This window comes from Leuciscus leuciscus, assembly GCF_965113295.1.
Source record: "Leuciscus leuciscus genome assembly, chromosome: 4".
NCBI classification, from domain to species: Eukaryota; Metazoa; Chordata; class Actinopteri; order Cypriniformes; family Leuciscidae; genus Leuciscus; species Leuciscus leuciscus.
The window spans coordinates 30,047,560-30,061,284 of NC_138728.1; the positions used below are offsets into that span (position 1 = coordinate 30,047,560).

Below are 13,725 nucleotides of genomic sequence, written 5' to 3' on the forward strand. Positions count from 1 at the left end.
AACCTTTCAGCCGAATCACAACAGAGACAGGAGCACAGCGCAGTCTTATGACGTCATATCGCCAAACTAAAATAAAAGTCCTAAAGGTAGTCCTAAAGAGCCTATGGTCAATAATTGGTGAAATACCTATTTAAATGATTGTTGTCCATAATGTGATGGAAAAAAGGAAATATGATCTTCAAAGAATCAGTAGAAATATAAATGTAATTCAATACAAAATAATTATTAATCTAGTTCAGTCTAATTAAAAATCAACAATTTCACAGATCTCAAATAGCAACTCAAGTCTCAGATGTCAAGAGTCATTTAAGTTGCTGCCAATGTAGAGTGATTCAAATTTAATGAAGGAACAGACACAATTTACAAATTCTGAACTCCACAGAAAGCTCTGCAGTTTTCCACAAATAAAATCAATGTTCAATCAATTCATCAATGCTCAGTACATTTTGTCACACTTTTTTCAAGTATCTGAAAATCAGAAAATTTCCGCACAAAAACTAAGGCCTGGTTACTAGAGCACAAATGCAATTTGGAAAAAACATGCTCACTCTCACACACAAATAGACATAGCTGTGACTGCAACAGAGATTCTTTTTTAGAATTTGGAATTTTTATTGAAATAAACGTGTGACTACAATTGTTAGAGACTCAGACAGGAGGATGTTAGAGGACTCAAAACAAGCGATTTATTTCACAAGACGCAAGTATGCAACAATCATAAAATGGCAGAGATATGGCAAGTAAATAACTCTTAAGTCTTTCAGAATGAGTGGGAGTTACTTTGATATTTAAATATTTATATTCACAAAAAATATTAAAAACTTGTTATAGAAGCACTTGGCTCTCATCCAGAACAGTGAATGGATCAGTTATATATATATATATATATATATATATATATATCAGTGGCAAGCGGTGACTTTTTTGACCGGGTATGCTCATTAAAGGGGTGGTTCAGGATTTTCGGACCTCGACATCGGACCTCATTTTCAAGTGAGCCTGGTTGTTATTCATCAGTGGAGACAGTTTTCAAAAAAATGTATCCAGTCCTTACTTTTGGATAGTTCGCCGGTGCTAGGCTAGCGCGAGTCAACGGTGCACGTTAGCCTGCCATTAAAAACAGTTTTACCCACTCCACAGTACACCAAAAGCAAATAAATTATAACGCCATACTATCGATGTAAATGTCTGTTGAGAGAATAATGTTAGAAATCAAACTTTCATCACATTGCATTAGTTATAATTTGTTCCCTGTATTTATAAGCAGTCTACAGCAGCGGCTGAGTTATATTTGGTTACCTAGGAAACCGAGAGAGCCGGTCCACATAACAATCACGCAAGTGTATTTACCTGCCGATGATGATGAGACTTTTGCCTGAGATGCAAGAGTAGTTTGATTTCTAATATTATTCTCTCAACAGACATTTACATAGATAGTCTGGCGTTATAATTTTTTTGCTTTTGGTGCACTGTGGAGTGGGTAAAACTGTTTTTAATGGCAGGCTAACGTGCACCGTTGACTCGCGCTAGCCTAGCACCGGCGAACTATCCAAAAGTAAGGACTGGATGATTTTTTTTGAAAACTGTCTCCACTGATGAATAACAACCAGGCTCACTTGAAAATGAGGTCCGATGTCGAAAATCCTGAACCACCCCTTTAAGTCAAATCCCCCTCCCTGTGATGTAAAAAACAACCAAAAGTTACACCAAAAGTACGCTGCATGGGCTATGGCCAATTTGTGTTGTTAATAACCTGTTATGGAAATTATTATTGTACTGTTATTATTATTTGGTCTTTTGGAGAACTGTAGAGACAAGGACAGTCAGGACATTTTATTCTTCAAATGGCAAAATTCCATGTTCACAAATGTACGTTCTCCTGTAAAAAAACGCTGCTTTACATCATTCAAGAAAGAAAAGGAGCTTTATATTGAGATCCGATTTCTATGAAGGAAAAAGCACGAAAACTTTGAAAATGTTTCAATATATGTATCTACATCAGGGGTTTTCAAAGTGTGGGGCGCACTTCCCCAGGGGGGCGCCAGAGCATGCCAGGGGAGGCGCAGAGAGTGGTAAAAATCATAACCGAATAATTTGTTTAAATTAATACATTTAAAAAGTTAAATTGTTATTATTCTGACACTGCAGGTCTTGATACCCAATTCTGATTTGTTACCTTTATCCGATTTTTTTGACTGTCCGTTTCACGTTCTTTCAACTGTGACCCATATCCGATTCATGTGTTTACACTTGCCATACCATCTGAAACATTGCGCATGCTTAAAGGGTTAAATTCTCTTGCACAGATGGACAAACGTGAAATATGCTTGATGCTAGCTCTGCGATATATGCAAAGTTCGCCAAACATCACCATGACTTTGAGGCGGAGAAGGACAAAAAGTGCCATCATTGCAGCCTGCACATATGCTTCAGTTATTGTGTGCAAGAGAGATCTCAGGACTGGCGGGAGCATATTCTGTTTAAATATTGGCTTTAACGAGGAGCAGTGGGTCTAAAATGTTAGGATGAGCACCTTTGATATGTTGTGTCAACGTTTGTCCACATTCCTCTCCTACGACAACACGTTTCGTCGGGCCATTCCATCCCTTTGCAGATGTGCGTCAGGGTTGCTCTCATCATTAAACCACGGAGATAGCCTAATGCCTCTGAAAATCCGATCTGCCTATTTACATGACAGTCGCATTGGCACATATCTGATTTATATCTGATTTATTTCCACATGAATGAGGCCTGAAACTGATCTCGAAATATCCGAATGCAGGCGTTTTTTTCCTGTTTACATGGTCATAGAACACATATGATATGTGTCAAATATGAGCAAAAAATCTGAATTGGGTCACATTTCACTGACAGTGTAAACGAAACCTAACTGCAACTATGTTATTAACATTAAGTGACATGGCATCTGATGCACACAACAACCTCGGATTGTTACAGTAGTTATACAGTAAGTAGGTATGTCTTTAAGGGATTATAAGTTTTCATAAAATAAAATAAAAATGATCTATGGAGAACATTATGATGTGTGATGTCATAAAGGGCAGAATTCCTTGTATGGGCACTTCTCCTGGAAGAGCGCGTGCACACATCAACCAGAGCAAGAGCAACGCCCATCAACATGCTTCGTTCAGGTTACGGTCCGTACGCCGTCGGCAGCGCTGACATTTTACTTCTAGACCATGAAATCAACAATGTCACCAAATAATTGGGTTTTTGGTTGTGAGGGAAAGATAACCTTGTTCACCTTCCCAAAGAACCCAGCGTTAAGGGAACAGTTGGTTTGTTCCCGGCATTTCAGTGACAAAGGTTTTATAAACTAGTTCAACGCTTATTTTGCAGATCATTTGAAACTAAAAGATGAAGCAGTTCCAGCGTGTTATCCAGGGATAAAAAAAACTCTTTAGCTCCACCCACAGCATGCCTCCAGGAGTCCAGCTTTTTCGAAAAGAATCGGTACAGCGTATGTCTTTTATAAATCTGATAAAACTAAAGACTCTTTGGAGATATGAAGGATGCAGTACTACTCTATAGGTACTCAAGATTACCATGAGAACACAGAAACTGTGTTTGTTATGTCTCATTTAAGGAGTTGCAAGAGGGTAGTGCTGACCCAGGGCTTCTGCAGGAGCTGCACACAGCGACGGACCTCGCCCTTCGTGTGATTAAAGTCACTGCGCCAGATGATGTCAACACTAGTGGTCCAGGAATGCCATCACTGGCTGAACCTAGCGGATACTCGGGAGGCCGACAAGTATCGTTTTTTTGACTCTATCTCCCAGGCCGGCCTTTTCTGCGACAAGGTTAGGATCTTTGCCCAGCAGTTCTCAGCTGCACAAAAGCAGACAGAGGCGATCAAACCGGCCTGCCTTGGCGCAGCCAGCTGCTGCTTCCAGCCTTCCACTGGCTGCAGTCCCCCTGCGGCTGCCTCCGCTCCCACTCATCCTCAACAGTAGCCTCCACCCAGGCCACAGCGTGGGAGCCGGTTGGATGAAAGCCATCCCAAACCAGACGGTACGCGCAAGAGCCAGCGGCCCTGAAACAGGCGACCCCAGAGATGGAGGGAGCAGCTCTTCAGGAGATGGTGACCGTATCACTCCCTCCCCAGAGGAGAACTAGGTGGAGAATCCTGTGTTCAGTTTTATTTGTTTCAAATTCTCAATAAAAGAGCAGTTTCCTCTATCTCTGGGTCTCAAGAGGGCGTGGTTGGTGGTGCGCGTCGCTATGCCTTGCCACCCTCAGGTCCCTCTCCTATCGCCAGCAAGCAGCAGCATGCATTTTGAGGACGCGAGGAAGCATCCTCATCAGAGGCGGCGTCAGCCGATTTTGCCGGGGCTTCAGCCCCGAATGTTTTGAGTGTAGCCCTGAATGTTTTTTGAAAAGTTGACTGACAAATATGAATCCAGACAATAGCCTATGTAAACCCCCGAAATCATAAGTTGCCTTATTTCATTGTGCTTTAGCTTTGCTGCTGTCTCTGACTGGTGATTGTTGAAATCTGTCTCACAAAGAGACACTGCAGACGCACCACGTGAGTGATTTCAGCCTATCCTAGAATATCTCTAGGATTTGCGCAAACAATCTCACAGCAATTACATTTTTTTATAAATAACACAGTCAGCACCGCCGCACAGTCCTCTGTCAGACCAGATGTTGTCAAGCTATATGTCAGTAAAACTCAGAAAAACGAACTTTCCTGTTGTATCAGCCGTGTGCTCGCAGCGCGTACTCCTCAATATCACGCGCAAATGCGGCGCGCCCTGTATCACGCAAAAGAAACTACGAGCATGTAACGTTGTGTTCTGTCGTCAATTAAGTATTGAAATAACCAAAAGGGAGAAGCTGCGTCAAAACTCTATGTCGGGGCTTTTGTATTCCTTTGTAGGCTACATACATGTTACACATTTTGGCGTAGTCCTACTCATTTTTCATTATTAATATTCTAACATTTTATCAATATTGCAAAGTCATCAAAACTGTCTCGTGTCATGAAAAATACATCTAGCCTAAATGATCGTTCATTACATTCTTTTAACTATAAGCAACCCAATTTGTCTAGATCTGTAATATTATTTCCTTTGTATAATGAGCTTGTCTTTGTTTTAAATTATATTGTATTTTTATTGTGAGTGTGAACTGCTGCACAGTCGTGTGATTTAGTCAGCTTGATTAACATTATTACAATGTATTCCTATTTAACACAGATGTTCTTTGCTAATTACAGAAACTATAAGCAAAATATAAGTATAAATATATATTTATGAAATGTATAAGTATATAAGTTTATAAATATAAATATTCCAACACATTCGAGGACCATATATATGGTCCTCAAATGTGTTGGAATATTTCACCAGTATCAGCCTTTTCACCGTTTGTATCTCCGCTTGTCTGTGTTTGCGCAACTTGCATCATTAAGCCAGTAGGTGGCGACAATTGACTGTCTTTATGAATGAACAATTGACCTTTCGCCGAGCCCCACCCCCCTTAGTTACTGTTGCTACGTCCGACAAACAAATGGTCAAACACGACCAGCGCGACAGATTGCCATGACGGAAAGAGGTATACCCGTGCGTGTCAGTGACCATTTTTGGAGCAATACCTCCGCGATATCCTCCAGATCGAGGCAAAAGGGGTTACAGAGTGCAGTGGAGGGATATATTCAAAATATAAAAATACGCAATGAAGGAGACACGACTACTATCTACGTCTCTATCGAGGCTAATGCTTACCGGTGTTCACACATCATTTGTGAAATGACAAAGAACGAGGAATCAAGTGTTTAAAAACATTGAAAGACACTTAACGTTACTGTTGTGTTTTTGTGTGAAAGAAAAAACTCTCTGAAAATAAAAGTGCTGTCAGCAATAATTTCGTATGTGTGTTTTTTCGCATAACACAATGACTGAAATTTTAAATGCTGCAAAACACATGGGAGTTATATTCCCGATGCTGTAGTTTATTTGATCAGTCACTATATCATTAATCAAGCTTAATTTGACTTTTCAACTACAATTAGGCAGGGAGAAATGAAAGCTTTTACAATCTTTTAGCTATAACTTCATTGACAAAAGTATGTATGTGGTGCATTTTCTTCCAAAAATGATTTTCTTTCTCAAATTCATGCTTCAAGTTGACAAAGCACAATAAACGAAATCACACAATAACTGTTTAACCAGACATAGCTTTAATTTGCATCTAAATAACTTTCCTTGATTGTCTTTCATAATGCACTTACCATAATATTTATTAGGGGGGCAACGGATCACAAAAATCGCGGTTGAGACCATAATATTTATTAGTGGGGCAACGGATCATAAAAATCGCGGTTCAGACAATATTATGTTTTTTTGAGTTACAGATAGGATAGTTTTTCAGATCAGAAAAAAATAAAATAATAATTAAGTAACGTTAGCCATCGATACCACAGCCAGCAGACGTTTATGCTTCGTAATGTTAAACACATTTAACTGGGAGTGGGGCCGTCCACACTGTTTGTGTTTTTGGCTTTGGGAATGGAAAGAACACAACTCCTCCAGACAATCTCTCGGGGTCTCTAGTGTCCGATTTACAAACGCCATGGGCGCACGCTTCACCATCTTGATAATGTTTGTCGGACCTGCTCACATAGTAACGGTTGCTATGATGTGTGATTGGACAATGGCCGTTTTGGGGGAGGGGCCGGCGAAAGGTCAATTGAACTGATTAGTCCAAAAACATTGATTAACTCAAGAAAGAAACAAGTTGCTGAAACCAATCTTTAATGTTCATTAGCCTCTGGACACAAAAAGATTGCACTGGTGTTTGATTGAAATGTAACATCTATGCAAAATAATCTTTGAAAGATTTCTCATTTAAGGCCATTCCTGTTTGGAATATGTGGTTGTGTATTGTCAACAATAAGCAGAAACATTCTGCATTTCCATTTTATGGTGTGTATCATTCATTTCAACATTTATCCTCATTCTCATGTTTAAGAATCTGTTATCTGCTTGACAAGTAATTTATGCTACTGCCCACTGACATGCTTTTAAAGCTATTGTCATCCAAAAAGTTTTTGGCCTTCAAACACCTTAAAATTCACATATGTAGGTCAGAGAAATCCAAATTTTCTCGTGGGACCATGCCCCAGAACCCCCCTAACTACCTCACATTTTAATGCGCGTGTCTGTGTGGTAATGTGGGCTGGTGTGGCTACATTGCCAGGGCTGAATTTATGAACCAGTGTGCCCCCTGCATATAAGCCTACAATATACATTATTCTCTGTATCGAATCATGTTATCTTGTTACCCATCCCCAGCCCCTGATGTTTTGGGCTCAGCCCCTGATGTTTTTAAAACCTAGAAACGCCCCTGCTCCTCGTATACCCTCTGCCCAACACTGGAACCAGGTAAGTGTTGCACTGCACACTCAGACCCCGAGTTGGGTCCCTGCATTCTGCCTCGCTGCCCCACTGCAGGAACGTCTGGTTCCTCTGGTCCTGCTTTTATGGTCTCTGGGGGCCTAGCTAGCACTCCCAGCACATCTCACTTGCTCGTTCAGACCATCAGACTGGCTATGCGATTCCCTTTGTCTGACATCCCCCCAAGTTCAACTGCATTGGCACATCAACTGCATCGAGATACTAGCAGTACGTCTTGCGCTGAGCCGCCTCAGATCGCCTCTACGAGGCAAGCACGTACTGGTCCATATGGACAGCACTGCGAAAGTGAGATGGAGAAAGGGAGATAAAAATAAGGTACAAATGGCGCTCTCCAAAAAAAGAAAAGTGGACGGCGAAAATAGAGCATTTCATTGGACAGAGATTTATTTCTGTTCATACTTCCCATTGGGAGCACTAAACCAGTGTGTCTCATATGTTCAGAAAGCATGGCACTTATTAAAAGTTGCAATGTGAAACGCCATTATGAGGCAAAACATAAAGGTTATGAACAAACATACCTACTCAAATCTGAAGTGAGATCACAGAAAATAAGTAGTCTCAAATTGGTTGAGACTGTTGAGTCAAGATGTGAAACAGAAAAGGGGAAATTTAAAACTCCCTTTATTTTATTTTCTGAAGTTAAGCATTTGAAAAAATTCACAATTTTCACATTTTATTTATTTTCTCTTATTTTGAAATGCAGCCCTTGATTCGACAGTCAGGTATTGATTACATGCAGATGTTGATACAACTACTAGGCTACTTGGCTACTTAAATATATATCACACTAAATAGTTAGACATTATGATCTTCCAGACCTTTGATCAATTTTTTTTCTCTAACTGGACCTCTTTAAATTTTAGTTGGATACCCCTGCTCTATAACTATACAGACATCTGCTGAGTTCTCCTCAGCTATGGGATTGTGCACCTTTATTACTTGGCTTGCGTTTTTGAATCTGCTAAGGAATCTCACTGATCAAGTACCCTGTCTTTTGGATAATCTGATACAGTCAGTCATGGCTCTTCATTTCCAGTTTTGAATGGCCAGTGTCCAGCAGACTTTAGTTCCAACCCTAATAGAACACACCTGTCTCAAATTAAATAAATAAATAAAACAGCAAAATTCCCCTTCTTTTAGTGATTCTGTTTGTTTACAGCAAGTGTGTTCACTAATGGTCAATTATCGCTTAATTATCTCATTAACTTTAACACTGCTCAATGTTACTTTTTAACACTCTTGAGTGTGGATTATATAAACACTGTGCAGTGTTAATTTATCACTGGAGATTCTGCTGTGTACAACCCCTGTCCCACCAGGGACAAATGTGTCATCAACCACACAAACACAAAAAACTAAACTTTGTGTTTGTGGAGATGGTGGCCCTTTTTTAAGCTGCAATCTGCATTGTGTAAATCAGGGATGAGCAACTTTGTCCCTGAAACCAGCATCCAGATTTTAAAAGATGAGCCCTGTTGTGGCAAAAGATATTCATTAAACAACCAATCACTGTGTAAGAGACATTTCCAGGGTATATGCAGGAATCATAGAGATGAATTTACTACCTTTTACTACCTTTTTTACCACCTCCACAATATTTTTTACTACCATCACGACATCAAGCAGCAGCCCTTTTTTGGGGGGTGTGGTGGGGTGGGCGGGGTATGTAAAGCACCACTTACTACTTACTATAAGGTATAAGTGTGACACTATTAGGTACACTAATGTTTATTTGTTATCATTAAGTATTGTCATTGTCAATTATGTTTTTTTTGTAGTGTCCTGTAGTTATTTTGTAGTGTAGTTATCCTAACCATAGCCCTTAGCCCTAATAAGGTGAATAATAACCTTGACACTTTGTCATTGCTATCAACTCCGACTCACTCAGGGCTCGACATTAAGCCTTTTCATGTGCTTGTCCTCTGGACAAGTAAATGTGTCATTCACTTGTCCGAGTAAAAAAGTTGCTTGTCCGGAATGTTTTTGGTGTGTGTGTGCTGTAAATATAATTTATTCTGAAGAAATATCCTCATCTGTGTTAAATCAGCTCTGATATATTTAAATCTGCATATTGTCATATCTGCACCTTTAAAGGGCCACCCCCCACCCCCCAAATCTTATTCAATGTATGCTTCATCTTTAGTTTTAAATTTTATCAATAGATTAAATTGGAATAGCCTAATAAGATAATAGGGCTGTTGTTACCCTAGGAAGGGCTGATCAAATTAAATCATTTACACTGAAAATGTACAACTGCATTAAATAATGTTATGAATATGAGATCGTTTAAAATATTTTTGAATATACAAATAAGAAACGTTGGAAAGAATGATACTTTTAAACATGAAAGTAAACCGCCAGTAGGAGGCGTCAGGCGACCGTCTTAATGAGCGAGTCATTGAGTCATTCATTCATTCAAACAATTCGTTCAAACAACTGATTCATTCAAGAATGAGACATGTTTATGAATGGGACATTGAATCTTTGACTCAGCCAATTCGTTCAAAACGCTGAATCATTCAGTAATGAAACACGGTTAAGTGTTGCTGTGAGATGCGTTACGGTTATGCTGTGATATTTGTTTGGAACTATTTTTGCTGCTGAAACAGAACAAAAACAGTCAATATTGTGTCTAAAATGTAAGTAACTTAATTTGAACTGTTTATTGAACTGTTGTATCAAAAGCAATGTCACATTTTCAGTCGTGATGGTACTAGAAAACAGCACTCGTCGTGTGAGGTTGCTAAACTGTATCATATGTTAAAAATATTAAAACACATTTTGAATTTTGGCACTGGCAGTGTGTTGTTAACTGAGTTTAAAGGGATACTCCACTTTTTTTGGAAATAGGCTCATTTTACAACTCCCCCAGAGTTAAACAGTTGAGTTTTACCGTTTTCGAATCCATTCAGCCGATCTCCGGGTCTGGCGGTACCACTTTTAGAATAGCTTAGCATAATGAATTGAACCAGACAAGACCATTAGCATCTCTCTCAAAAAAATGAACAAAGAGTTTCGATATTTTTCCTATTTAAAACTTGACTCTTCTGTAGTTGCATCGTGTACTAAGACCAATGGAAAATGAAAAGTTGCGATTTTCTAGGCTGATATGGCTAGGAACTATACTCTCATTCCTGCGTAATAATCAAGAAACTTTGCTGCCGTACCATGAGTGCAGCAGGCGTAATGATATGACGTAGCGCCTGATAATAGTCCCCAGCTCAGTAGCCTATTATCAAGCAGCATGCGCTGCGTCATATCATTACGCCTGCTGCACTCATGGTACGGCAGCAAAGTTTCTTGATTATTACGCAGGAATGAGAGTATAGTTCCTAGCCCACAGAAGTCAAAGGTACAGTCTGTGACACAAGTGCGACGAAGGAAGGAGGGCAGAACAGTCTTTATACTGCTTTCAATGTCTTCCTCTTACAGGCTCTTATCTAAACAAGGGAAGGTTTCTCTGCCAGTGATCTAATCCTGCTGAGTTTATTCTTACAAACTCACAAGTTCTAAATTTGACGATCCCTGAGGGGTCAGAGGTCCCTTTTAAATCTGCCTCCTCCTGACGTTTCACCTGTTACCCAGTTTTTTAAACACACACACACATTAGTTATAGGTTGGCAGACCACGCACAGTCCAACAAAAGGTCATTTCAATGTCCTACTGAAAATAAATGAAAATCAATACTGTAAATCAATGAAAATCAAAATTTTCCCATTACAGCCCCAACAGTAGTCATGATCAAGTTCAGATTGACAACATATGCTTATCTGTGCAATCACTCACTAAATGAAATGATAAACATTGCAATGCATTATATAATTTATCTTTAGTTTATTTCCTTTTATGTGCAATCTTTCATTCATATTTTGGCATTTCATAGTAAAACTAATATTTTGATTTTGAGGTGTCAATATTCAAGAATGGAGTGACGTCGCCATACAATTGAAATTGTTTAATACTTGACTATAGAAAAGAGAAAGAAAATAAAAAGCCTAAAGTCAAAGTATAAAGAATATAATAATGCAAATAAAACAAGTATTCAATAAGGTGGACGATCAGATTTGGCCAACATTCATTTGCAGTGTGAACATAGATATACACAGATTTAACAGATACATATTTCTTTTTGAAACTCATTCCACACTAATGACATTTAAACAGTTTCTCTCGAGTGAATCCTCATGTGGATATTAAGGTTTACTTTAATGCAGAAACTTTTCCCACATTGACCACATACGAATGGCTTATCTCCTGTGTGACTTCTCATGTGGCTCCTTAGGTTTCCTTGTTGTGAGAAGCTCTTCCCACACAGTTTGCAAGTGTAAGGCTTCTCTCCAGTGTGACTTCTTATGTGGGAATTAAGTGTTTCTTTACGATTAAAATTCTTTCCACACTGAGCACATACAAACGGCTTTTCTCCAGTGTGAATTCTCATGTGAGTCTTAAGACTATCTTTTCGTGAGAAGCTGCTCTTGCACAGTTTGCAGGGGTAAGGCTTTTCTCCAGTGTGAGTTTTCATGTGGAAATCAAGGGTTTGTTTATGTGTAAAACACTTTTCACACAGTTTGCAGGTGTAAGGCTTCTCTCCAGTGTGAATTTTCATGTGCTTTTTAAGGCATCCCTTTCGAAGGAATTCTTTGCCACACTGTTGGCATGTGTAAGACTTCTCTCCAGTGTGAATTTTCATGTGGAGTTTAAGGGTTCCTTTTTTAGCTAAACTTTTTCCACACTGTTTGCACTTGTAATGACTCTCTGTAGTGTGAATTCTCGTGTGGACTTTAAGGTTTTGGTTTTCAGTGAAACCTTTTCCACACCGTTTGCACTTGTAAGGCTCCTCTCTAGTGTGAATTATCATGTGGACTTTAAGGCTTCCTTTTTGAGTGAAACGTTTCCCACATTGTTGGCAGGAGTAAGGCTTCTCTCCAGTGTGAATTCTCATGTGGACTTTAATATATCCATGTTTACTAAAACTCTTTCCACACTGAGGGCATTTGAAATTACTTTTAGCTCCTGTCTTTTGACCTCTTTTTAGTGAGGAAGCCTTTTCGTTCCGTGAGCAACTTAAAGATTTTTCTCCATTTATGAAATCACAATGTTTCTCATACTGATCTTTTTCTTCCATTTCATTCAGTTCTTCACTCTCTTCTTTCAACTGCATCAGGTCTAAGGCAAAAAAAGAGAAATACAAGTTAACCTGAGTTTAATACAGGGGTTCCCAACCACATTCCTATTAGAAAAGTGTCCTCTCAACCTCTCAACAGAAAAGAATTTCTGAATTCCCCCCCTTTGGGCAATAGGGGGTTTATCTCACCTTAATTTTTGTTCACTCATTTTAATACAATGGGGTGTATTTTTTCTCCCATCACCATGTCCCTTTAGGGGCTCCATAGTATTAAGAATCAGGGGTACTTAAACTTTTGAACGGGGTTAATTTTATAAATTCAGATTTTTTTATTTAATTTTTTGTCTTGTGGACTATGTGCAAACATATTTTATGTAAAATGTCTTATTCAGGACAGCAGGGGCGTAGCAAGCTTTTCAAAAGTGCGGGGGATGGATGTGGTTTGTTTATTAACAATAAAAACGATGAATACAATGACAGAAGGGTACAAAAGGTATAACATACAAGATATAAAAAGCTTCCCATTTAAATGAGTGATGCTAGAAAAGTATAAAAACACACTCGGAACACACGGAAAATAAGTCAAAACTCTGTTATGAAAATACACAACAGTAGACTTGCTAAAGAATCAGAATCAGAAATACTTTAATAATCACAGGGGGAAATTATTTTTGTTACAAACTCCAGATATACAAACAACATATATTATACAAACAACATATATATATATATATATATGAAGATGCAAAAGCCTCTAAGTGCCATCTGAAATTTTCTTTTAGAATGATCATTTTTGTAAAACTTGAATATTTAAGTGAAGTAATTTCACTTAAATGACAATTAATAGGTAATTTGCATTGCCATTTAAGTGAAATTATTTAACTTAAATATACGAGCTTGATAAAAATGATCATTCTAGAAGAAAATTTCAGATGGCACTTCATATACGTATATATATATATATATATATATATATATATATATATATATATATATATATATATATATAAATGCAACCAACAACAACCACCAACTGACCAATGAACATATGACCAACTACCTCTCATTTAAAAGAACCAAAAGTGCTCTTTCTGCCCTCCTTACAGGAGACAAACTGTTCAACAATCTTTTTTCTGTTTACCCTGTCCAGCTTGTCTT

General features: G+C 38.6%; 1 protein-coding gene across 3 annotated transcripts in view; it reads right to left on the bottom strand.

Moving 5' to 3' along the window:
• The window catches only part of LOC309497667 (uncharacterized protein), a 44,669-nt gene that overhangs the window by 13,551 nt on the left and 17,393 nt on the right, over nt 1–13,725 (bottom strand). Inside the window, exon 1 of one of the 3 annotated variants that reach the window (XM_082167971.1) lies at nt 4–56. The exons of 1 other annotated variant lie outside the window; for it this stretch is intronic. Coding sequence is in view for 1 of the 2 variants with exons in the window: in XM_082167974.1 (XP_082024100.1) it covers nt 11,599–12,608 (1,010 nt within the window). In the remaining variant the exon portion in view is untranslated. Of the gene's footprint in view, nt 1–3; nt 57–11,378; nt 12,609–13,725 lie in introns of those variants that run through there. One more of the 3 variants, XM_082167974.1, reaches the window with a different exon arrangement.